Raw genomic sequence first — 25293 nt, 5'->3', positions numbered from 1 at the left:
TGACAGGGACGATCATTCGAAGCACGAAAGTCTAGTAATCATGGGTTCTAAAACGCGTATCTTCAGAGCTATGAGCACTTGTTCACTGTAAGAGAAGTTGTGTTTCACGGAAAGGAAGATCTAATGCCCATACCTCTTAATGCATGCATTTCAGAGCCCATGTTTAGTACACCTTTTTTCTTCGAATCATCGTTCCTATCATATCTCTGAATACTGGGATACTTTGTAGTGACACTACCACCTCTGCGAGATATACTTAGTATACTTCTATGCCGAGCTGCTTTGTTGTATTTCTGAGTCTCTTGTCACAAATTGAATAACCGCCGCTTCAGATTTGTTAGTGCGTCGTCAAATGTTTTGAATCCGGTACATCGTAACTCGTCAGTTTTACAAGCCAAGAGACGCGCGCTCTATGTGAGCCTGTTCATTCGTCGAGTTATTAAACGGAATCAAATGACTCTGAGCACTATGGAACTTAACATCTGAGGTCATCAGTCCCCTAGAACTTAGAACTACTTAAACCTAACTAACCTAAGGACATCACACACATCCATGCCACGGGCAGTATTCGAACCTGCGACCGTAGCGGTCTCACGGGTCCAGACTGAAGAGCCTAGAACTGCTTGGCCACACCGGCCGGCGCCTACTCTGCACTCATCTATATTACAGCGATTACAACCACATCGCCAGAACGGAGTGCGATATTTCTTTTTATGCAGATTCGAACCCACGAGCCTTCTCTTACGGGAACACAGCTGTGATGGACAACCACAGCACGTCCTGTATGTTTTACGTGCACAAACAGGCTTGAAAGCTACTAAATGTTAACAGTTGAATACCCTCCTTAACTATCAATAATGTGGCTAATTTGACAGGTGCGACTCGTCGTCAAATCTGATATTTATTTCTCTTTTATTCACATAGTAAACAAAATTCCCAATGCTCTAAGATCAGCGCTTCCTACAATAGTGTTCTGTGAAATCTCTGAAGCTCCACGACATGAAAGAACGAACAACATGACGGCGTAGAGTTAATAAATTAAATAATGTAAATGAAAATTTTAATATTATACTGTAAATCGACTTATCTGCTACAAGTATAACGACATTAAACTTATTCTGCGTTACAAAATAGCAGCATTCGATATAACGGTCAGTTTAAAAGCAGTGACTATAGGTTCTGAGAGTTTGGATTCGAAGTCTTCTGTCCTCATAGCCCTCGCGTCAGCACCAGTTCAAGTAAGTCATCAAAATATGATTACGGAGGCACACAGATGGTACAGCGCGTAAGTTATCTGTATACTACTGGGTGGTTATAATTACAGGGCAGCTACTCCCTGGTCCCAGTGTGGAATGTAATTTCCGTATTGCAGCGAAACTTGATAAATATTCTAACGTTTTAATACGGGAGCTATTTACGATTGAAGAAAATTAGTTCCCTTCTTCGCCACCAGGCGAAAATCTGACGGTGTGAATGCGAGAAAGGCGTATAGAAATGTTTCCATTTATAATGGATTAGGAAGGGGACGTGGGCAGTAAAGGTCAAACGAGTGAGAAAGGGATAATGTTGATTTTATTATTAACTGCCACTTACACAATTGATTCAATATGAGTGCCGATAACATCGAAGAAATGCTATACAGCGCCAGATTTTCACCTGGTGGCCAAAATTGGAACTTTTTTCCAGCGTAGATAGGTTCCTCATTAACGGATTACAAGTTTCGCTGCCATAATGTAATTGTAGCCCATACTAGACCTCCGTGAATATTCCATTGTAACCAACTGACACTAGGCTATGCTGATGATGCTGAGTCAATCCCTGTCAAACAAATTCGTGCAAGTTTCCTCTGGTAGAGGAAATTGGGTACAATCTTTTGAACTGTAGAGTGATATATGAAACAGAGCAATAGACCAGTTGACAGTTATAGGTACTATGATAGGTCAGTATTTCGTTTCGCCAGTACTGGTGATAGTAAGGAAATGTTTCGTTTGCCCTCGATTCGTAACAGGAAAGTAAGGGTGCGTGGACGATGTCCCTAGAAGGAAAGATGGCCAGAAGAATGGGCGGAAAGCGTGAAGCGGCTGAGCTCGCCGGTGGCGCGGCCGCTAGCCTTGGAGGCAAGGCCCGGCGCGCGCGCGCTCCACGGGCCGGCCTTCAACCATACGCCGCAGCCGCAGCGCCAGCACGCGCCTTGCGCAACCAACAATGCCCACTGCATTATTGTCGCGAGGCATGTCCGCCCTTCCTCACTACTCCACACCACTCATCTCTCTCTCTATCTCTTCTGTACCACGAACTCTGTCGGGGAACGGAGGCTCAGAGAGTGGGCTTGCATTTCCGGCGCCAAAACTCACGACTTTACAGGGCACAGCCATTTCAATCTCTGATTCAAAAGCTACGTATTACATTTTGTCATCGTTGAAGGCAGGAACTTTGTGAAGGTGATATTTACAGCTGGTGCCGAAATGCGCAAACTGGCTTTGGAAAAAGAGTAGCTTGCCTACAAATATTCCCAAAATTTTTAAATATTATTTACTATTACGCCACGATATCACATTACGTTTTTTTTGCATTAGTATAGACTCGATGGTATGGGATATTTTTAATAACTAAAACATCTGACTACTCAATACTTTCTCTTTTGCTTCAGAGATGGGGAGAGGGGGACGACCCCGTTGCGATCATCACTGTATGAACAGACAATCTTCGAAACCGGATCACAATCACCATCAGCATAGCACCACTCTATAATGAAAGTTCATTTTCATCTGTACTTTAAATCTCAGGTCCCAACGAATTAATTTCGAATAGAACTCGAGGCCACCAAGTCGGTTTTCGTTACCTTATTCATTTCTTTCGGTCACGAAGATTAGCGTCTGCATTTACTGTAACGGATATGTAAGTTTTCGGTTTTATAAGAAGACTGGAGAGAAGAAGTTTTCAATGAAATGTCGGGCAATATATGCTGAATGTTACGTTACTGTCTATCTTCGTCAAGTGTTATTCAAATACATATTTTACAGCCAATGAAAATCCAATTTATTGATTTCAAAATGTTTCCTATACGGCCTAACTCGTGGTCGTAAAGAATAAGCTACAGAAGTAGTTTTATTTCTTAGAGTTAGATCAACATTTTTATTAACCGATACAGAATTTTTATGGCAGACGCTAATGTGTCCCACGCATTATTATTATTATTATTATTTTGGAAAGAAGGAAATATCTAATGGAGTAGCGCTTCCTCTTAGCATTTGTCGTTTACTCGTCACAGTTCCTTACTCCACGTTGCGTGATATAATCAAGTTGCCGAATAAAGACGTATTACCCTTCTCCACTTTACGGTAGCTAAAAATTTACGCAGCCAATATAGTAAAACTTTTCGACAGACATTTCGTTTATGATCGGAACAGTGCGTTAAGCGATACACTTCATTCTAGTTGGTGCGTTACTGCTCAAGAATTATCTAACCCCAGACAAGCAAGTGAAATTAACTATTGCGCACAGGAACAAAACGTTTTTTTAATTCTATAGCTACGAATAATGTTACAGAATCGCGGGTAGAAGCACTTTTAAAAAATAACTTTTCATTTTATTTATACATTTGATATTACGTAGGAATAGTGATTTCGTTTTCCGAAGACGATACAGAAATGAATCCGTTCTGCTGCAAGGCACGCAGCTGTTTATTGAATGACGACGAAACAGAAACAAAAACCTGTCCCGTGCTGACAGTGGTATTCTCCGAGTTGAGCAGGGCACCAGCTAGCAACTCGACGAGCAGCAGCGCAGTTTTGTTCTAGCGAGCGAGTGCCGACTGCATGTGTTCCCGCGGCGCGGTCGGGGATTTCCCGGCCCGGCACTAGCCAGGTAGTTTCTCCTGGTGCCTGTCCTACTTGCGAGCTCCTGGGACCTTTGCGCGCAGTAGCCCGCGAGCAGCAGCAGCAGCAGCAGCAGCAGCAGCAGCAAAGCCAGAATTCCCGCAAAGGACTGCTCTGTGTCTTGTACAACCGTTAACGACAGAGCGTTTAGCGGGAAGATCGCACCTGTAGTCACGGTACAGCTCCGGAAGCTCATCCCATTGCAACAACGTACATATCGTTCACGTGTTGAAAGCCTATGTTAAAAGCACGACTAGTTAATTCCTACAATAAATGGAATCAGCAGCTAGCCCAAGTCTTCTGACTGATACAGCGCGCCACAAATTCTCCTCTTGCACTAACCTCTTCGTCTCAGAGTTACACTTGCACCCAACATCCTCAACTATTTGTTGGATGCATTCCAATTGCTGTGTTCCCCTACAGTCTTTACCCTCTACACCTCTCTGATGTCATAGCACATGTTCTATCATCCTGTCCCTTCTCGTTGTCTCTGTTTTCCGTATGTTCCGTTCTGCGCCTGCTCTGCAGATAACCTTCTCGTTCCCTGTCTTGTCAGTTCACGTAATTTTCACATATCTTCTGTAGCACCCCTTCTGAAATGCTTCAACTCTCTTCTGTTCCGGTTTTCCCACTGTCCACGACTCACCTTCACACAATGCCCTCCTCAAATGTACTGCCACAAAATTTCGTCCTAGAATTGAGGGCTACATTTGATGCCAATAGACTTCTCTAGGGCAACAATGACCTCTTTGCCTGTGTCAGTCAGTTTTTGTCCTTCTCGCTTCATAGGATTTTCGATTGAACAAAAAAAACTAACTTATTTATCTTAGGAAGTTGTTTAAATTCAGGTCTAGTTACAGTAAATTAGCTTTCTCTTACTTCTTTGCTCTAGGGCGCTACCATTCCGACAAACTTTCACAACGAAACCGGCCAACATCATATGTAGACGGAGGCGAATCCTATGGAAGTGGGGAGCGATCGGGCTGCAACTCTCCTCAGAACTGCACATGTTTCTTCTTGATCTCAAAATAAGAACAACAATAATGAATTCTTTGCAGCACGCCTTTCAAACTTAAACCTCGCAATACGAAGGAGGGAGGGTGGGGGGGGGGGGGGGGGGGGAGATTCTTCGTACCCATCTTTCAATATTGCAATCTAGTCTGCTAATGTTTATTTTAAATTTAAAAAAATGTTGTTAAAGATTTCATACATCAGATTTCGAAACTATTTCAAATTTTTTAGTAAAATTTAACCCAAAAATTTATGTCTTTTGTGAATGTGATTTTTACTCATCTCTCATACTTAAGTTAAACACATTTAACGAAACTGGCTTGTTTTACGGTTTTTTGCGGTATGCGCGAAGTACCCCTCCCCCTGGTATTTCACATTATGGAAAATGCGTTGGTATTGGTAGGGTTAACAGTCTCGAAAATCTCCTCTCTATAGTAGCTGTACTATAAGAGATTAAGAAAGCACCTTTGTTTACTCTAGGTAATTTGGAGGCAGCACGGTGAATCGAAATGTCTATGAGCTCAGCCCCCATCCTCATTCCCATTCCCCACACCAAGGACAAAATCCTGGTTTCGACTGTGTGTAGATCATAATCTCTTACGTATTTTAACGGAAACAGCCGTCTGATGCTGAACCTGGCAATTTGAAACCAAAACCACTCACGGCGCTGTTTGTTCTTAGTAACTACCATTATTAAAAGTTTCTGGTTGCTCTTTTACTAACTATAAAAATCAACCTTATTTTCACTGAGCCATGATCTACTCAGTTTTCGACGAAATATTGTTAGAAATAGTCTTCTGTTCTATCAAACAGCCCCTTACTGAAAATCGTGTGAGGCAGAATGGAGCTGGGGCCCATAGGCAGGGCGGTCCCAGCCAGCGTGTTCCGGCCTGGCGCGGAGCGGCGCTCGCAACCCTCTAATTTCGTCCCCTTCACTCCGCCTCGCACCCTGCTCTCTCCCTCTGCCATCCACCCCTCCGCGCAGCCGCGATGCCTGCGCTCTTTCCTATTTGTGTGGGGCCGGTCCCCTCTCGGAGTGAGGTTCGTGGGGGACCCGGCGAGGGATGGAGGCTCGGCCTACGTGCATCTGCGCCGCGGCTAGAGGTCGCGTCGGTCTCTGCTCACCTCTCTACGAACCTGTTCCCCGGGCACGGCGTTGCCTCTGTGAGGCGCCGAAGTCTGTGCGCTCGCTGCGCCTCTAGAGTGCTCACTCTGCGGCTGCTAGAGACCTTTATTGTCGCCCTGTGGCTGAGCCCTTGTGGAGCATTGTTGCTGCGAGGCAGCCAGTGCGGCTGCGCCCACACCAACTGACGGCGCACGTAGACTTGGCAGCGCCGCAGCCGCGCGCGTTCCGTGCTGATACCCACGCTCGGCTCGGGCCTGGCCACCCGCTCGCTGCCCAGCGGCTGCGCTAAAACTGCTTCACTCTCCTACTGACACTATCGTTTTCCAGTCCTCTTTAACACGCATACTCTTCATTGCTGCGCCGGTTCTGTTCCCTAGAACACGTGTCGCCAGATGGACACTGCGCGCTGCGAATCTCCCGATCGAGTGATCTTTTGTCACCTCCGCCCAGAATTAGTTATCTGCGCATGCGCCGTGCTTCGCGCCTGGGCTACTGACGGCCCAATCTTCGGCAATTTTGGCGTCAAAATAGTCGGACCGTTACTATAGTCACAACACTCTCTTAAACATTCTTTGCTTCGCAGAAATACCAGCGACAGTGGTGATAACTTCACAACTAAAAATTTGTTGGAGTGGGCAGGTTCGGCAGCAAGTGTACAACTATTCGTTTCATAAATTAAAAGGCCCTTTCTTGCTGCAATTAACAAAATTCAGTTTCCAGAAGCGTTTCGCCTAGCACATTACAGAAATCTTCTGGAAATTAAATATTATTAATTGAAGCAAGAAAAACGTGTTTAAATTTATGAAATGATTATTTTACTAGGCACCTCCCTGATTGTGAGAAGGAAGCTGTCTATTGTATCAAAACAGTGGGGCCTCTGACGAGATAACTGAATACTGACTAAAAAAAGAAAGTTGTTCATCCGCTCATCTGAGAGAGACTGCTTTACAGCTAACCTCAATATATTTTTTATGAGCGTTTAGTTTTGATCCTCTTACTCCGCATACATACGACGACCTGAAAACTTCGGCTACCTCGATAGAATAGTTATGTCATGGATTACAATGTAAATAAATGCTGTCGAGAACGTTATTACTTAATGACGTGTTTGTTGGCGTAACGTAAAATTAAAGAAATTTAGTGGGACGGACGTAAAATCCATCTTTCTACAGACTATCAATAACGTAAAGACAAAAAATTCAACAGCTTCAGATGAAATCGTGTTACTGAAAAAACAAAAGAAGGCTGAGCTACTACTTTCGCATGATAATTTCTGATCAAACAACAACTACAAGTAACGATTCTTTCGGAACCTTTTCTTTTTAGTTCTGTTCTCCCAAATGCAAACACGAGGGCGTTTGTAGTGAACCACAAATTCCTTAAAAATTCTATGTACTTGTTTACAATACCGGTTTTACAGCGCAAAATATCAAATGTATAAAATATCAATATGTATTTGACTACCCGAACAGCCAACACTAACATCAATTTACTGATTTCAAATACCGAATAATCTCTTCATTTGGAATAATTGTTCTTTCGGTTCCGAAGTGCCACAACAGTCACAGCGCCATAGGTTGCCTAGGTAACTAAGGTGTAGCTTTAGTGTGACAGACTTCCCTATCCTAGTTGTCCTCAGAACTCCCCACCACATGCGAACGTTTGAGTTCAAGCTTTGAAAGACGGACGCTACGCGGCGCTGCTTGTTCTGTTATATTATCAAGTTCCTAAGCGAAGTATTAAATTAAATTACTTTTGTGGAACTGATCATCGCAGAGAGAGAGAGAGAGAGAGAGAGAGAGAGAGAGAGAGAGAGAAGAATTTAAAAGTTGATGGAAGGCAACTGAATAGGTGGCATTGACTGCTAGAAACTAACTTTGTGAATTATTGTGATACAATCTTGAGACACGGTACGTAACGCGCTCTCGCCATTAATCTGGTAAAAATATCATGCTTTCAGATAATTAATAACCTTGCTACTACGACCCATCTCAGGTTCGTAAATTTTTTATGTGCCTATTACTACCGTATTTTTATTTCACTGTTACTATTAACACGACTGATTACTTTGAAGAAGTGTAGAATATAAATGCTCTTTGACAGTACCGGTGTTGTACGAGTCATCAGTCGCAAAGATGCCATTCCACAGAAATGTACATTATTTCGTAACCGTTCTGTTTGCTGAAACTGACAACCTTCTGACGGGTAAGTAGATGAATCAACAAATTTCTGTAAAGTTATGGATTAAACAATATTTTGGAGTAATATTAGTTTCATCCGAAACATATCTAAAGTAATACTAGTTTCATCTGAAATAAAACTATGTTGTTAATGGTAGGTTCGACATTGGCAGGGACTACGCCATTTTTTAAAAGAAATACGAAGGTCAAACATGTTTTACAAGCGGTTTTGAAGCTACACACATTTCCGTAGTTTTTGGTGTCATAAATGGAAGTACCGTAATAGGTTTCCTTGTATTAGGTCTGTTTAACTAGGCCTAATGTATTACTGTAGCGAATTCAGTGCAGTCTGCAGTTTACGGCTGATTGGTTAATGGAATTCGCACCTGCTTAAGCAAAATACAGTTTTTAGTTTTCTTAAGACTGATTGCAAAGGCTTTTATCTGATCTCTATTTTTGCACAGTACAACAGACAAGAGGAAGCTTTGTTTTCCAGCTAGCTTCAATTCACGCATGGAGTGTCACTAAACACACTAAACCCTTAGTAGTAATACTTGTGCATGGTGCGAATGTTTTCTAGCGCAAATTATACGAACAAGTATTCGTTGTGTGCGGAAGGGCCACAATTTTTTTCAGGGATGAACAACTGTATTCTACTTACGGAGTGTTGGTAATAAAGTTTTATAGAACAAGGAACTAGGGTAACATGAAACATTATTTTGGGTGACTTCGGATGCACCAGAATTCAGGTGAAGGAATCAACAGATCGTAATTCTCAATAGCAAAAATCTTGCGTGGGAAAATCGTGGAAACAGTGTGGTCATGAAAGTTTTGTCACGACTAACCTGCACCGATTTCTTGATTGTTGCGGCACTAATGATCACTTAAAGGGAAAACAAGTGTTCGTGAAAATCTTCTCTGCAGTGTGAATCCGAACTCCGACACATTTTCTAAGGTTATTGCAGATTACTAGTGTGTGTGTGTGTGTGTGTGTGTGTGTGTGTGTGTGTGTTTTGTTGTTGATAACAGTATGTTCAGTTCAGTGCTCGCCCTCAAGTTGGCGTTCCGTGCTGGTCGGTTCTTTCTCGGGTTTGTTTCCCCGGCAGTGTTAATCGAACGTTAACAGTGAAACACAGCAGTATGCGTAATTTTACTGATTTAGAATTGGCCGAAAATGACCTCGTGAATGAGAGTTTACTCATTGTTGTACACGTATTATCGCAAAAATAAAGGTAACTATATAAGAAACCGAACAACACAGTTACATTATTAATCTGTAACGAATCACCACAGATTATGGGTTCCTTATACCAAAATACTCTGAAAATAGCCCCGAACAGTCTACGAAATTTGGTCGGTGGAGCTCGTAAATGTAGCTCAAATGGCTCGGAGCACTATGGGACTTAACATCTGAGATGATCAGTCCCCTAGACTTAGAACTACTTAAACCTAACTAACCTAAGGACATCACAAACATCCATGCCCGAGGGAGGATTCGAAGCTGCGGCCGTTGCAGCAGCGCGGTTCCAGACTGAAGCGACTAGAACCGCGCGGCCACAACGGCCGGCTCAGCACAGGTATCAGGGCAATATACTATTTCATGAAAATATGTATCTGGTCCCGCTAATACACATCTTTCTCTTGCGTGTATTTGCAGGATTGGGTTTCGTTTCCTCTGTCTCCTTTGTGGGGAGGTAAGTATGAATAGGAGTATTCGTTATCAGCATTGTGATGATCTTTCGTGAATGCGGTAGCCCGGCAAAGTGCCACCTGGAGGCTGTATAATCTAAAACATAAAAAGAACAGTCTGCATGCGAGCAATGCCAAATATAGTAAATGTAGTTTCTTGAGTGACAAAAATATTACTAGGACAAACTGCTATCAACTTATAGTAATTATTTCAAAATATGGTATCGTATGTTTTTCTGTTGATTGCTGCTCTTGTGTTTGATTTCCCGTGAGTGTTGAAATTACTACTGGATCTTTTGTGCCTCTGCTGTTGTAAAACCCCTTGTTTAACTGTACGATTGCCGGAAGTGTCATGTGTTTTGTAGTAATTATTTCTTCTTTACTAAAATCTAAAATATTCCACGACTCCACGCTCTAAGAAATAAATGTGCACGCGGAGGGGCCGCTGGATTCACTCTGTCCCAACGTGCTCAATTACAAAGGGATCTGGCACGTTTGGATGCCGGCAGGCGAGGAGAGGCGGGCAAATGGGGTGGGGGGAGTGAGCAGCCGAACAATGAGGGGGCGTGTGACAGGCGTCGCGACCCAACAGCTGATCGTCAAACGGGAGCGGGCCACGGCTGGCAGCGGAGCTACGGCGAGGCACACAGGAAGGCAGGCACGGCAAGCCAAGGCGGCTGCGGCTGCGGCGGCGGCGGCCGCGCTAGGCCGCTATCCCCTCCTAGCGGCGCGGCGCGGCGCGGCGCAGAGAGGCTCCCCTTGGGTTGCCTGCCGCCGGCGGAGGCAGCTGCGCGCCTAAAGGCCGGCCAGCTCGTCTCGCCTCTACACGAGGAAAACTTGGCCCGCTGCCGCTGCCAGCAGCACTGACTTACGGTTATGGTGGCGCCGCGACTGCCGCCCGCCTAGTGAAGGAGGTGGGCGCTTGGGGCGCCACAGTTTCAGTACATACAGGGCAAGCCCAGGCCTGAGTCGGTTAGACGTGAAGGTAGATCCCAGTGTTCATCTATAAATCTTCACTTGTTCAAAGGGAAACTGCTGGATACATTCACGAAATGTTTTCCCCACAAACTAATTTGCGGCAATATTTTGTGATGAAGCAACTGTTATCCTTTTGTTAACTGTTCCCATGAACCTGGCAAAATGTGTTAACCCCACCGTGCTTTCTCTGAAGTAGATGTGAGATGATAAAAATGCGGCGCTCTCTTACAATGTAGGAACTACTTTTTGACAAGACATCGTAGTGAATGGCAACCCAAAAAGACGAATTAGTCTGCAGATCTGGGTGCGCCAGAGTTCTACCGGTTAGCAGCAGGAACTAGCCCTATCTTAACCACAAGGTGTAGACAAATATATTACATGTCCCAGAAAAACTATGCAGCAGACGAAAAACTATACTGTTTCCTTCCTAGGCATTTCAGACAGATTAATTCAGTGGCTCAGTGAACCATTTCAAATACATCTAGGACTACTTTTGCAGGAGCCAGCGATACAATGCCCTTAGCTGTAATTTTACGTGATCACTGTCACATTTATTGATTTGTTTCGCCTCATCCGATAAGTTCCTTTAGACCCACGCAATTCGGGACAAGAAATAATATTTTAAACGGAATTATTGAGCAAAAGGGCGGGAGCTCATTTTAAAGATTATCATAACGTGAAGCAATGGTTCAGATGGCTCTGGGCACAATGGGACTTAACATCTGGGGTCATCAGTCCCCTAGAACTTAGAACTACGTAAACCTAACCTAAGGACATCACACACATCCATGCACGAGGCAGGATTCGAACTTGCGACCGTAGCGGTCGCGCGGCTCCACACTGTACTGCCTAGAACCGCTCGGCCACGTGAAGCAATGTTAAATTATTTATTTTGGGTTGGACGGAAATTAATGGGATAGTAGAAACCATATCACTGAAGAAAGTGCTTTAGATAGATGAAGTTTAACGCAAGTGCGCGGAAGTCTATATTACGGATGACGGTTTTGATACGTGGACAAAGAGTGAATGCCATCTGATTCTTGCGCCAAATCTGACTGCACGGTGGAGGCAGGGCACGGCAAAGACAGTGCGATACGGCGATGGGGCTGATAGGTCCGCGAGGATCGAGCGCGCAGTCGACGCTAAGTATCGATATGCTCCGCGGCGAGGGGGCGAGAGGCAGGAGGGTCTCAGCTCAGCGCAGCGCACACACGCGCGCTCTCTCCTGCTCGCGGTGAAAGCAGTTCCGTGGACGGCGGTTGCCGCTGCCGACACGAGCACCGCCACAGACGTCGTCGTCGTCGGCGGCGGGCCGAACCGCCGTGGCGCTCGGCGCTTGCTCGCTGCCTCCACTTCTATTTGTTTCTCCGTCAGGCTGGCAAGGCACATGCGGCTAACTATAGCCAGTATGGCGGCGCGCTTGGCAACGCCGCCACTACCTGCGCCGCTGCCCCTGGCGCTCTGCCACCCGGCCAGCACAACGGCCGGCGTCGCTCCTCGGCGAGGGGACCGAGTTCCGCCAGCCCACGTGTGGCACCGCCACAGACACGTGCAGAGCTTTCGCGAAACCGGCGCTACGCGGCGCTCCCGTTGCGGCTCATTTCGACGTCATTTACATACAGTTAATTGCCAACTTCTAAAAAAGGCTGTTGAAGAAATCATCTAATTTCAACGAGCATACGATTTCTCCGTCTGGACGGACATCAAATTATGAAAAAGAAAAAGATTTCAACCAAATAAGCCTAATAAAATCTAGTTTTTTAACCCCCGTCTCAGGACGCACGAGCAATAAAATAAACATCACTTGGATACTGTACTTCGCGAGTCATCCGGCCAATAAACATTCATATCTATTCAGGAGATAAGCCCGTTGGCCTGTTTACAAGCCATGTAGACGCTCCCGATGCTGTATATTAAGTCGTTTAACACAGGTTATAACTGACCAAATGATTCTAACGATATGGTTCTTCAGCAACACTAAAGTTGTGGATTTACACCCATACTTAAAATTGTACGGTATATTGAGAATGTAGGCGTAGGCTCCGCCTGCATTTTTTTTTTTTTTCAAAACCCAGACCTATCATCTTATCTGCAAAAACACTTTCTATTGGAACATCACAAAGCGAATGACGAGTTGCTCTGAAATTCCCAAAGCCGACCTACCACTAGTTCATTCGGGATATTTGGGAAACTGTCTCCATGCAAGAGCGTAGCTCGAACTTAACATATGCTTTTCTTCTTAATGTAGCAATCATCTTTCGGCGTTCAAGAGACGGGCAAATTTAATAACAGATCTAAACAAATTTACATTATACCCATCCAAAACTGAGTCAAGCTTTTCTACAGGAAAGCAAATGATCAGGACACAGAGTCATCTACTCTTCATCTCCTATTCCCGAGAAGCCGCCCGGTGCTCTAATCTTACGTTGGCAATGAGACAAATTTTCATAGTACGGCTTCTGGTAGTGTATAAAATATTTCGGTGTGTAGTCTTTAAAATAGTTGGCTCACCTGTTTTTTTAAAGACATTTGATAGCAATATTTATCAGAATTCCTATCTTAGAACATGTTCTATCATTTTTTTAGTCTAATTTTGTGTGAAGAATACGCAAAAGTCTTAATTAGTGCTTGTTTCAGTATGACTACCTACTATATCATGATGGTAAACCTTTGAAGCACTATCACACTATTTTATAGAGGTCGCTAATAACAATGGTGTTTAGTGCCTTTACAGTATTAGTAATAAACCAGAGAACATGCCATAGACTATTCATCTACAATGTGGGGAGAGTATGGCTGTTGAATTGATTACGTAACAGTGCCTAGCACGTGGAGCTTATTATATTTGTTTTCTTTTGTGGCAAAAAAAGTTGCGCACTTTCACGAAGCTCCGTTTGATGGCACTAATTATACCAGTTTTCATTTAATATCACACGAAACAAACAGAACCATTTCCGCTTCTATGTATTCGAGTGCTCGTTGCCCTCATTTGAGAAGACTAATCGACAACCAGTAAGAACACAAAGAACAGACTTGGGGCATTTTAAAATGTTACGGTTTTAAAAGCAAGTCACACAGACAGACATCTTTACCTTAAGTGTTAGCTGACAGACTTTTTCTATTTTATTTTTTACTTTTAAATGTTGTGTGTCTACGGTCAGTAAAAGAATCCTCCTTAGCAACCTAATGAAGTGAATAAGTTATGACTGTGAAATAGTAAGACAAAGCATCAAATTACTTCACGACAAGAAATCGCATACAATTAAATAGATAAAACTTATTGGAATAGATTTATCAAAATGTAAGATGTGATAAACTATCTGTTTAGGGCTTCTGTCATTTCGACTATTTTAAAGTACCCGTCTGCACAGTTCTATTACACTTGTTTTTATGTTAAACGCTGTCCCATATCCTACGAAACCAACAGAGGAGATGGCTAAAATTCAGTAGCTCGCAAACATCGAAGAATATTACAGGCTTTACACTCACTAAGTTAGTCTCGGGACGGGTCATCATATGGCATTGTTTAAAGAATCCCAGCATTGGTTTCAGATAATTTAGGATTCTAGAGAATTCACGCGAAGTGTGTATTGCGGCGTTCATAGACTACAGGTTTAGATGGTGGAGGGAAACAAAGCTGTTATTCTTCCTATGGCTGCTATGGGACATGCCACCAAAAGTGGCATCATTTCTTCAATGTGGTTGATTCTCGGTGCAAGCCAGTTTAGCGTGGTGGATGTGTGAGTGAGGCGCGGAGGAAAGGCGCCGCGGAGAAGCGATAGCGGCCGGCCAGCCGCGGCGAGCAAGTTTCGCAACGCAAAGGTCGGCCTCGCCGCTGCTGATACCACGGCGCCTTCCTCCACTGCGGCTGCGTCGCGCTCCTGTCCTACACCTCACTAGGCGTCTCAAATCCATCTCAGTTCCTCATAGCCGAGCATGCTTGCTGAATTAGCATCAAAACAATTGCAGCCCCAAAGTTTCTTATGCAAAATTCGTCCTACTTCATGTTCGCACTGCTATCTCTGACTACCGACTACTTCATTGTATGTACAGGCAGGTCGTAATGCACCCATTACTCTGCTTAGCCGTAATGTCAACCAGTTTTAGTTTTACAAGTGGCTGGTGTCGGCTGAGCGCTATTGGTGCTGCTCCCAAAGCATCTCAGTATAAGGGCCATAATATGTTGAATTACAACAATCAAGCGTATTTGTGAAATTGGAGATCATTGTCCCGAAAAGAACCATGCGGCGTTATCGTAACTGTACAAAATGTACGAAGAGCATCCTTTCCCCCCCAAGTATCGGAAATCATCTGCAAGGAGCATATGTTACCAGTGATACAAAATGCGCTTACAAGTGATTTGCCTTCAGAGAAACAATACGCCATCTACCAACATCACGATTCAGTTTTACCTCAGCGCATTATTCCGCAAGCAGTTCAACTAATACGAACTGAAAAAGTTACTGACGTGTACCCCGTTTAATTCATTTACAAATATTTCTAACATGTCATCTTTTACCCATTAAAGTAACGTCAATGTCCAAGGGAACCTAGTTCCTACTGCACCGAGAACAAACAGTATTCTAGGGTATCTGATCAATGTACGCCACACCCTGTATCTGCTAGGTGAAAAGTCAGGAGTCCATGCATGGGGAATTTCCATGAGTACCCATTCTTCATTTTTCCAGGGTGTCCCTTAATTTACATGACGTACTTCACACTGTTCCGAAACCTGAACTCATGCCTGAGGTCCACCGGCGAGTCCGTTATTTCTCCGAGACAAGCGTGCGCAGCAATACAGTATGTGTTCACATTGCAGGGCTAGAACATTGTGTCAGACTGGAAAAATTGTCCGCGAAATGTGAAAATTTTCATAGGTGCAATTGGATAAAACATTACATTCTGAATCGGACTCCTTGTCTACTGCAAGTACAGCATACAGACTTACAGAACCGTGTAACTACCCATATGACGGCGCTGTTACAACACCTTTCTAAAGTTATCCTGAGGATAAGCCGGCCGAAGTGGCCGAGCAGTTCTACGTGCTGCAGTCTGTAACCGCGTGACCGCTACGGTCGCAGAGCCATAGTGCTCAGAGCCATTTGAACCTGAGGATAACGGCTGAAGGCTCCGTGGCGCCAGCATCGGCAACACCATACGTAGGAACTGCGTGTTGGAAGGAGCTACTTATTGTTCAAGTTACACACAACACACTGCACTTCAGGTGTCGCCAAAACCCTCAATGACTTACGCTTCCTAACTGAAGAATCAGCCTTTACTATTTCTGATGTAATTAAACTAAACTAGGTTCAGGTGAAGGTAGCAAATCCGTGGCTACAGGATGACACCCTAAGAAATGGAAACCCGGACACTTAATCCAGAACTGTTCTCGAAATGTCAGTGCGTTACTGTAGGACGAAAGCGTTCTGAATATTTAGTTCTTTTATACAATTTTTCCATTTCTTGGTCTTATAATGTTGAACAATGAATACGAAACAAAACACAAAAAGTTCGCTTTCGCCCAAATCTTTGGAGAAGTCTGCAAGCACTTGGCGACGCGCATACAGTAACTTCTGCATTGTTAGCTGGGATATACTCTTGGACTTTTCCACCGCCTGAATAAGAAAGGCTATTAAATCTCATCCGTTGGGAGTATCCCTTCTCGCCCCTCCATACTTCTGTCTTAGCTGTACGATTCCATTTCTACCTGTGATCCATTCTGCTTGGTAAGATTATGCCATCTACCGGGTGTTCGTTTATATAGTACACGATTTCCAAATAATTTAGCCATCAGAAGTCTTACATCTGCTGGCAGGAATGAGACAGGTTGAATAAGTAACCATGTCTTATGCGACGGAGATACTGCTGGAATGCTTTATGTCAATCACTTGTGGATACTGGCAGTCCCATGTTTTCAATACATGGCACGATTAGAAATAAATTTCTAGTATGATATCCCTGTAAGTTACACCTGGCAAAAAGAGCAGAACGTGGCAGTAACAAGTACTTTTTTTAAAAAAGTAGGGGAGCTCGGAAGCTGGTAGGAAAATGAGGGGCATTAAACCGGTAGCCGGACTAGCAGGGGGCGGGCGCTATTAGCTGACGGCCGGTGGTGACAAGCGGTGAGCTCGGCGGCGCGGCGGGACAATGACAGCGAGGCTGGTGCGCGCCGCAGGTGGCTGAGGCGGGCACGCCCCCTCCCCTCCCTGCGGCCGATGATCGGGCCGGCTCTGCGCCGCACAGCGCGCTTCTGTAGCATCCGTCACTTGGGGGGCGTGGGAGTGGCCCCGGCGCGGCCGCAACCTGCCCCACTACTGCCATTTGTTTACACCGCGTGCCCGCGCCGCTTGTCACTTGTCAACGCGCCGCGCCGCGCCGGCCTGACACGTGCTCCGGCCTCTGCGGGTCGAGAGCGCGCAAAGACGCCGGCGCCTGTGTGGACACGCTGCGCGCGCTGCCGCGACTCTTACTTGTTTTGGATATCTGCCGTCCCGAAATCGCCAAGTTAGAGCCCGAGTGGCACGTTTTTACTATTTTACGCAGTCTAGCGACATACAGCCGGAGCAACTGAAGAATTTATTTCGGCATCATCTTCACTACGTTACCATGAGAAAATGATTAAGACAACGCGCAAAATACTGCATAATTCCCTAAAGTTGACAGTCTATACGCCCTTATGCTGTCTCAAATAGTTAACCCATAGCTTCAAAGTTGCATTTACAGTGGACGAAAACTTAAAGCAGTATTCAAAATTTGGCTTCGTTAGGAGCGAACTGCTCATTTTCTTTTATGGAGAATGATTCCCTTCATACTTTTACATTCTGCTGTGTTTCTTGCTTAACTTATTTGCTGCATACTTCGAAGCAACTATAGCTCCATCTTCAGGCATTTTGGTATCCATCTCGTTTATGTACTCAGCATCCTTCATAGTCTTGTAAGTTCCACAGTAGAGGATTCTCGGGGGCATTAACAGGATATACTTGCGATGGTATATCAGATCGATAACAGTTCCTGAAAAAGCCGTCGCTGCTTCGAAATCAATTGAAAGTAAATTAAAACAAGCAACACAGCAGAGTGGAAGAAAAAATAGTAAGAGCAATACTTTATTCTCAATAACAAGATATTTGATAGCACCACAGAAGCAAGACGTTAACTACATTGAGACCAAAACAGTTTGTGACACAAAAAAAGGCGACAAACCATGTATATAATCAGAGTCTATCGCAATTCCTTAGAGAAGCCTAACTGATCTGTAATAATTGCAACAGCATCTCCGAAAGTCTATCGAATCTCGATCTTTAAATTTCGATGTCTTTTCAGTTGCGATCAATGATTCCGAACATATTGCATGAAACTTTCTTCACGGCCCAAGACACTTTCGTTCTCCACGCATTAAGAATCGAATTTCTCATATGTTATCACATGATCGTTTATCCTTTGTGTTAAACATGCCGAGCTAACTTATCCTGTATTATGGAAGTTCTCTCCTGGACAAAGCACACTGCTTTTAGCCGAAACAGCGACCTATCATTGTCCCTCACATACAAGTTTCGTATTACACACAATATCAGTATTTAGGAGTATACACAGGCTTTGGTCCCAGTGTAAAACAAAAACTTTGATTCTTATTGTTGGGAAATTCTTCGGAATACAAGATTTTCACTGGTCGCGGAGCGTCCGTATTGCTGCGCACTTTGAAATTATTTGTCGACTGAGTTATCCTGTAGAAACGTGGTTCTAATACGGCAATCTGCGGGGAGCAACAGGAAATAGTGGATTAGTGGAGAGCTAGTATGTATGGCCTGTTAAACTTCTGGAGATGCCGGTATTTCTATGGCTGACAGATTTAGTCTGACGACCCAGCAACACCCGCGTTTTTAGAGGGGTGTTGAACAAGGCCGGGGAAGTGAATCGGTTGTGACCTTTTTGAGGAAACGATGCCGCCTTTCGTCGTAATTGATTTACGGAAACGGCAAAGAACAAATTGTGATAGTGGGACGTAAAATTCACAATCTAATCGTGTCGAGTATAGCGAACACGAATATATGGAACACTTAGCGCTACTGCGAAGTACAACAAACTTTCTCCAACATGAAAATAAATGTTCTGCGACTGTAACAGTTTGGTCAGTGTGTGCTGTTTACTCTTTTCCCTGTTTTGGAACAGTATTGGTGAAGTTGACTTTCTCCGCAGCAAAACTGATTTTTACTGAGAAAATATTACGTGAAAAAAAGTCACGTTCCTGCTACAGCGTACAAGATCGGCACGTTTGAAACGAAGTAGGGTATAAGTGAGCTGCACGAACAGAGAACGCTGTCGAGTTGCTTCTATCTGAGGCTGAGATACGGAGATGGCAAATAAAATGTTATCTGCCATTTCTTCACTAACTGCTTCGCCGTATCTCTACCGCGTTTGCCGGTACCAGTAACACATACTGTGTCTATTGGCTAGGACTCTTTTCCCCTACACCTCATCTGTAGTACATACTCCAGGGTGCAAACATTAAAATACGAATAAATATCTGCTGTCACAAAATGAATGAGAACAGACACCACTCTCGGCGAGTCCTCGTTTATGCCGTCGTTTTTGTTTCGAAATTACTGTGTTTTAATGTTCGAACGCGTTCCGCGTTTTCCACGAGATTACATGGCATCGTAAGGGTCACAACTCTGTCCCGCACCCCTTTCCATTGGTTTAAAAAAATCAGGAGAGAGAGTATATACTCCAGGAAATCACCTATTCTTGCCCGAGGAACATTGTTAGTAAAAAAAAGTACGAATTATTCTCTCGGAAATGTTAACTAGTTCGAAATAATTTGTTCGACGACTCTCTTCAATTTGCCGAGAATGACATAACAATGTCCAGCAGTCTATTCACTGTGTCCATATAATTACATAAGAGAACATTAAATTGCCGAGTTTCCTGGAAACTTTCAAAACTACACCCTTAATTTGCAGCTTCAGTACAGTGTAGATATTCCCGCCACCGAAAAGATGACACCTTGAATTCAGAAACCTTTCTCGAATAGAAACGGAGCTTGTTTCTGGCGGCAGGTATCTCATGCAAGATTTTGCAGCCTAGCACGCAAATCGCGAAACATAATCGGTAAGAGCACGTGGTCCATCACAGGCGGAGGTACTAAGGTGGAGCATCGATTGCCAGCGACACCGGCCACGTGCATAGGCCGGACGCATATGAGTATAAAACCGCGAGCACGCTGCAGGTAAACTAAAAAACGATGCATTTAAAGTTTGATGAGTACAGGCTAAATATGTAAGGGGGGAACACTCCACAGATGATCAAAATCAACATCCAACTTACATTTCTGAACATACTCGCGTTCTTACCTCCACCGATAATACCTAAACTGGCTGAAAAAGACATTTAGTTACAAAGAAGCTCGTTTACAGCTATCATCAATTGACTAACACTGAAAACTATTTGGAGCATTTGTCAGTTCTCGCTAACTTTTGCAGCGGTTCTCCATGGATGCACTGATACGTTTCGTGCAGAGTAATGCACAGCAAGAATAACTCACTTGGAAATGTGTTATAGCTTTGTAATATTTTGGACAGTGACTGGCAGCTCTATCTACTCTGTTTACGGAACATCACTAGGTGCCTGACGATCACCCGCTGCGCAATGACGGAAACACAGAACTGTCACCTGAACAGCAACCGCCTTTAAGTGCAGGCTGTACGAAGGTAATAACTTTCAAATATTTTGCACCACCGCGTCAAACAAATGGCATGAATACTCCAAAATCTTATCTTAATAATGTTATTGTGTTGAGACTATGAAACTTCTCTTTATGGACACACAAGTCGTCAAAGTGGCGTCCAATTGAAAGACTTGCACCAGGCCGTAGTGCCACACGATATTATTAATGAATAATGCTGGCAGAATTTTAGTTTAAGTTGGTATGGTACCTTGCTAGACAATAGACACTCCGAATCGTGATGCCACAGGCTACCAGGACTAATGACCGCTGTTCATTCCTTACGGATAGGGATCGGCTGTTGCGCTTTTATGAAATTCTAGCAAGTGGAGAAAAAAAAATGGAAGAGCTAACTGAAACAAAATTATCCGTACAGCGTGACTCCGTCACCACGAAATCCACATAATGTAGTGGTTCGTAAAGTAAAGCTTCAAACGTCAGATTTACATTTCGTGTGTGTGTGTGTGTGTGTGTGTGTGTGTGTGTGTGTGTTTTTTTTTTTGTCGCTTTTCATCGATGCCAACCGAACAAAGGATTTAAGTCATTGGAATTGGGGCAAAAATATAACTGTGAATGCATTTCTTTATTGTACTATTAATCGTGTCTTCAAAATATTCTAAGGAAAACATTCAACGTTTTCCACGTTCTTTCAGTCATCTGACACTTCGAACACGAACTTTCTTAAATTTAGCTAAAGAATTGTCGGTCGGCGAAATCTTTTTTTTTTTTATCAATGAGTTTCATCATCTAGATCAAACAGAACCGAACGCCAACTGACATTAAAAGGTGTTACGATACGTTTTTCTTTTTGCTTAAAACTTCTCTTACGTCGTTGCTACAGAATAAAATTCAAGTCAGTTCCCTCGCAGCACATGTTACGTAAGCGAGAGACAGCGGGATATGTAGGAGGCGTTCCGTCGTAACCATAGCAACGCCAGTCGTAAAGCAAGGTGCTAGAACTTCGGATGTGACTTGCTGGGTTTGATAACAATTCCCCCTTCCCACCCCGAAGGGCATTGGGCGAGGGGGAAGCGGAAGAGGGGAAAGGATGTGCATTCCGCTCCCCCTTCCACCGGCTGAAGACCCGCTCAAATTCAAAACGATGAAACACACGCGGACAGTCCCGAACTTATCTCCCCCACCCACTGCCAACATGTGGCTGCCGAAATGTCAGCCGCGAAATAACCTGCTACAATATATCTAGCGTCCACTGGGCAACAAAGAAGCGGCTCTCAGTGACAAAGTACTATGTTTCACAGATCTTCCAATATGCAAGCACGACAAAGGACTAGAGATAAACGTAAACAAGATCATATAATTAGATTAACAAACACCTATATACATAACAGTAAGTTACAATAATTTTCCTCACACATTCCTAAATTTAAGGTGAAATCTCAATTTTGCAGGTACCAATTTAAATTAGAATTGAAAATGAATCTAGACAAAGTAAAAAGCACGGAATCAAAAACTGTCAATATTATGCGAGAAATCTATGGTATGTTAAAATAACCGCACAAAAAACAACTACATGCGATTCTCATAAATATAATTTTTGACAGTAATTAAGTTAACCCCGTACAGCAATGACAGGCGTGTTGTCATGCCATAACAGCTATAATACACAAAATTATGGACGATAAGGACGGTGACAAGAAATTTTTGAATTACTTCTTACCTGTAAATCACACCACATCTTGTTTCACGTCAGCCAGAAGCCATATCCGCCTATACTGGCCGGTTGCACCATGTCACACACGTAACACCTCTGCTTCAGATTCTTCGCAGTCCGCAGTCGGCGTACTGCCGTTGCCGCCGGCGAACAGCGGGCAGAATTACAGGCAACAGCGACTTGCTCTCTGCAGACCGGTTTGTTTAGCTCGGGTACGAAACGGCACGGAACCCACCTGCGCCTGTCGCACCCGCTACGACTCAGCTCTCAGCGGCTACACTGCCCACAGCCTGGCGAGCTTGGCTCGGCACAGCTCCGCTACGAACACGCCGTTCTCTTCCCTAAGTCGGGTTCGTACGCCACGTTCCTGGAGCCTTCGGCTATCTCCGGCAGAGCTCGGTTGTTGCCACCACCTCGGCAGTTTCCGTTGACGCTCGGCTCAGATTGCGGTCGGGTGGCGTGGGGGCTTCGGCTCCGCTCGGGCCCCATGACCCGAAAGCCTTGGGCTGTGACGAAATTGTCATGACGTGTTCGGCGCCGCTAGTGGACGAGCGCACCAAGTGGAATAAAGCTCAAAGCGAGATCCCCTCGCTCTCCCCCCCATCATGGAAATGGTTGGGTTTTAACGAAACGGGCTGGCTGGTTGACTAGGCTCGTCCCCAGCCCTAATGAACAATAGTTCGACCGGGTCGACGCTGCTGCCCTCTGTCAGAACTTTGGAGGCTGCATTGACGATCAACTTGGCGTCTGCCCGTCGTGCTGGCTACAATGACAAGAGAGGGGGGCGGAGGGTAGGCATTGCGATTTACAACGCAATTCCATATGAACAGGATATTCGTACAGGCTCAACGTCATAAGAGGGTTTCTGTAGGGCAGTAACATATTGCGCGCAGAACACTACTGAAAAAAAAAATTATCTCCGTATTATACGGTGTTTACCCTTGAGTGGAACACAGTTTTTTATTTTTTTTTGTACTGAACTTATTTATATTGTTGTTGCATTTGCTGCTGATGACGAAATTTTACCAGACCCAAGCTCAATAAAGACCGTCCTTTTCTTTTTAGCGTGTAGTAACTGTAACACAGAGCGTAGTATACAGACAAGGGGAATCTTATTTTACTTGAAATAGAAGATATAGATGCTTTGCGCTTTGTACACATACGCCCCCACTTCCTACGATCATCCGCCGGGAGCAGCATCGGCTTCCAACCTGTTCGCTAGATGTCTCTGGCGTTCCCTGGGAAACGCGGGCATGACGCGATGGAAGTTTCCTCGAGCCACTCGTTGTTCCCAGCTTGAGGAGCGAGATACTGTGGAAGGAAGAAAAACGTTTTCCGATCAGATGAGGAAGAGGGTTGGCGTTTACATTTTCATATGCCGTAATGAATGTATTCTTACAGTAGCGGATACGTCTGACTGGCTTAGATTATAACTTATATAAGCATACTCGGAAATGTGTTTCTTTCAAGAGGAAACAGCGTATCTGTATACCGGTAAGGAGTTTCGCATTTTCCAGAACGTTGTTTCTTCGCTTCGAAACGACACCTGTTATTGAATATGTCGAAAGCTTCATTGTAAATCGCCTCGGATACTCCTAAGCTCCTGTATTTCTGTACTATCTAATCTTTCTTGCATACGTTCATTTTTTGGGAAGTGTTTGACGCATTCCCTCCACCAACGTTATCTCACCGAATGTATGCAGTATATAGTAATTTTTGGTTATGCCCTTTATTTCTGCATTACTAATTCCATGTACTTTCGAGACAATGCACTACGCCAATGCCCCACCATAGCATGGAATCCTTTTCTAGCAAATTTGTATACTACTGTCGGATTGATATTATGAACATTATGAAACTTTTTATAAACAAACTTAAAAATCTCCTGAATATTTTTGTTTAGAAATATGTATCGGACGAAGATCTGTTCTGCTTTTTTGTTTGGTCACTGATGAGTGTGAAGAAACAGAAATAAAATTTGTTTTTCCTTTTACGATATGGTGAAAAGATGACTTTCGCTCTTGCACGAGCTGAGCAGTCGAATCGAGATTTCAAAGAGCCTCGTTTAATAAGAAAGCAAACCTTACCCACCCACTTACGATGAAAATATGGGAAAGCATCTTAATCATAGAGGTAGCATATCGGCTGAACGAAGCAAAAGCACTCAGGTTTCGATTTGGTCACATCGATTCTCTGAAGTCATGACTCGTAGTGCATTCAGGTAACTCCCTATTCTTTCATTGATCAAAAGAAATTAATCGAGCCTTTATAAATACTGGACAGGAGAAACCGTCACAGAAAACATTCTTAAGAAAGCATAAGAACTTCGCTTTTACTCTCGAATGCTAATTAATGTGTGTCTTAAATCTTAGCTGGCAAGAATAATTGTTGAACGCATTGGATATGTCCACAATCAAGATGAAAACGCTTAGGACAGCCACATCAGCACAATGGTTCGATGACTTCATAGATTATGGGAAGTGCGCGATACTACCTTCGGAATATTGTAGTTGTGTTCTTACACGCTATCATTTGGGGGAGGAGATGAACAATCTGATTCAGCGATATTTCACAGGGAGGCAAACATCATCTGAAATCTGAAGCCTTTACGTAAGTATCAGAAGTGGTTCTATGACTCGGCGTTCATCGGAAATACGTTTTGGTATAGCTGAAAGCTAGTGAAAAAAATTCACTTATCTGCCTATTAGAAATACCAGGTCTGACTCCCATACATACGGCAGTCAAAGTCAGAGTGTTAAAAAAGATCAGGAAATTATCAAATTTCTGACTTCTGATTTGGGAGGGGATAGATGAAGAGCATCCACTGCCTTAGATCAGTTGACAGTGATGGAACTAGAGACATACATGACTATTTGTAGGAAGGTATAAACTAAAATTGGATCAGCAGCGGCAGTGAGGTACCAACCTAATGTCAAAATAACACAGCCGTTGCGTGCTTCAGTCTAACAATAACAGAGCACACATTAATTGGTGGAATTTGTTGTGAAGCTGCTGCTAAGGACAATGTTTTGACAAGCGAT

The 25293-nt window shown here is 43.9% G+C and overlaps 1 protein-coding gene across 1 annotated transcript in view; it reads right to left on the bottom strand.

The window, feature by feature from the left end:
* Window positions 1-22578, bottom strand: part of LOC124613636 (protein enabled homolog) — a 29262-nt gene extending 6684 nt beyond the window's left edge. The window contains exon 1 of the mRNA XM_047142351.1: window positions 22259-22578. Coding sequence (XP_046998307.1) covers window positions 22259-22276 — 18 coding nt within the window. The 5' untranslated portion in view covers window positions 22277-22578. The remainder of the gene's footprint in view (window positions 1-22258) is intronic.
* Between the last annotated feature and the right edge of the window lie 2715 nt (window positions 22579-25293).

This window comes from Schistocerca americana, chromosome 4 (genome assembly GCF_021461395.2).
Source record: "Schistocerca americana isolate TAMUIC-IGC-003095 chromosome 4, iqSchAmer2.1, whole genome shotgun sequence".
NCBI classification, from domain to species: Eukaryota; Metazoa; Arthropoda; class Insecta; order Orthoptera; family Acrididae; genus Schistocerca; species Schistocerca americana.
The sequence above is the reverse complement of the archived record's forward strand: the minus strand, read 5'-3'. Positions and strand labels throughout refer to the sequence as shown.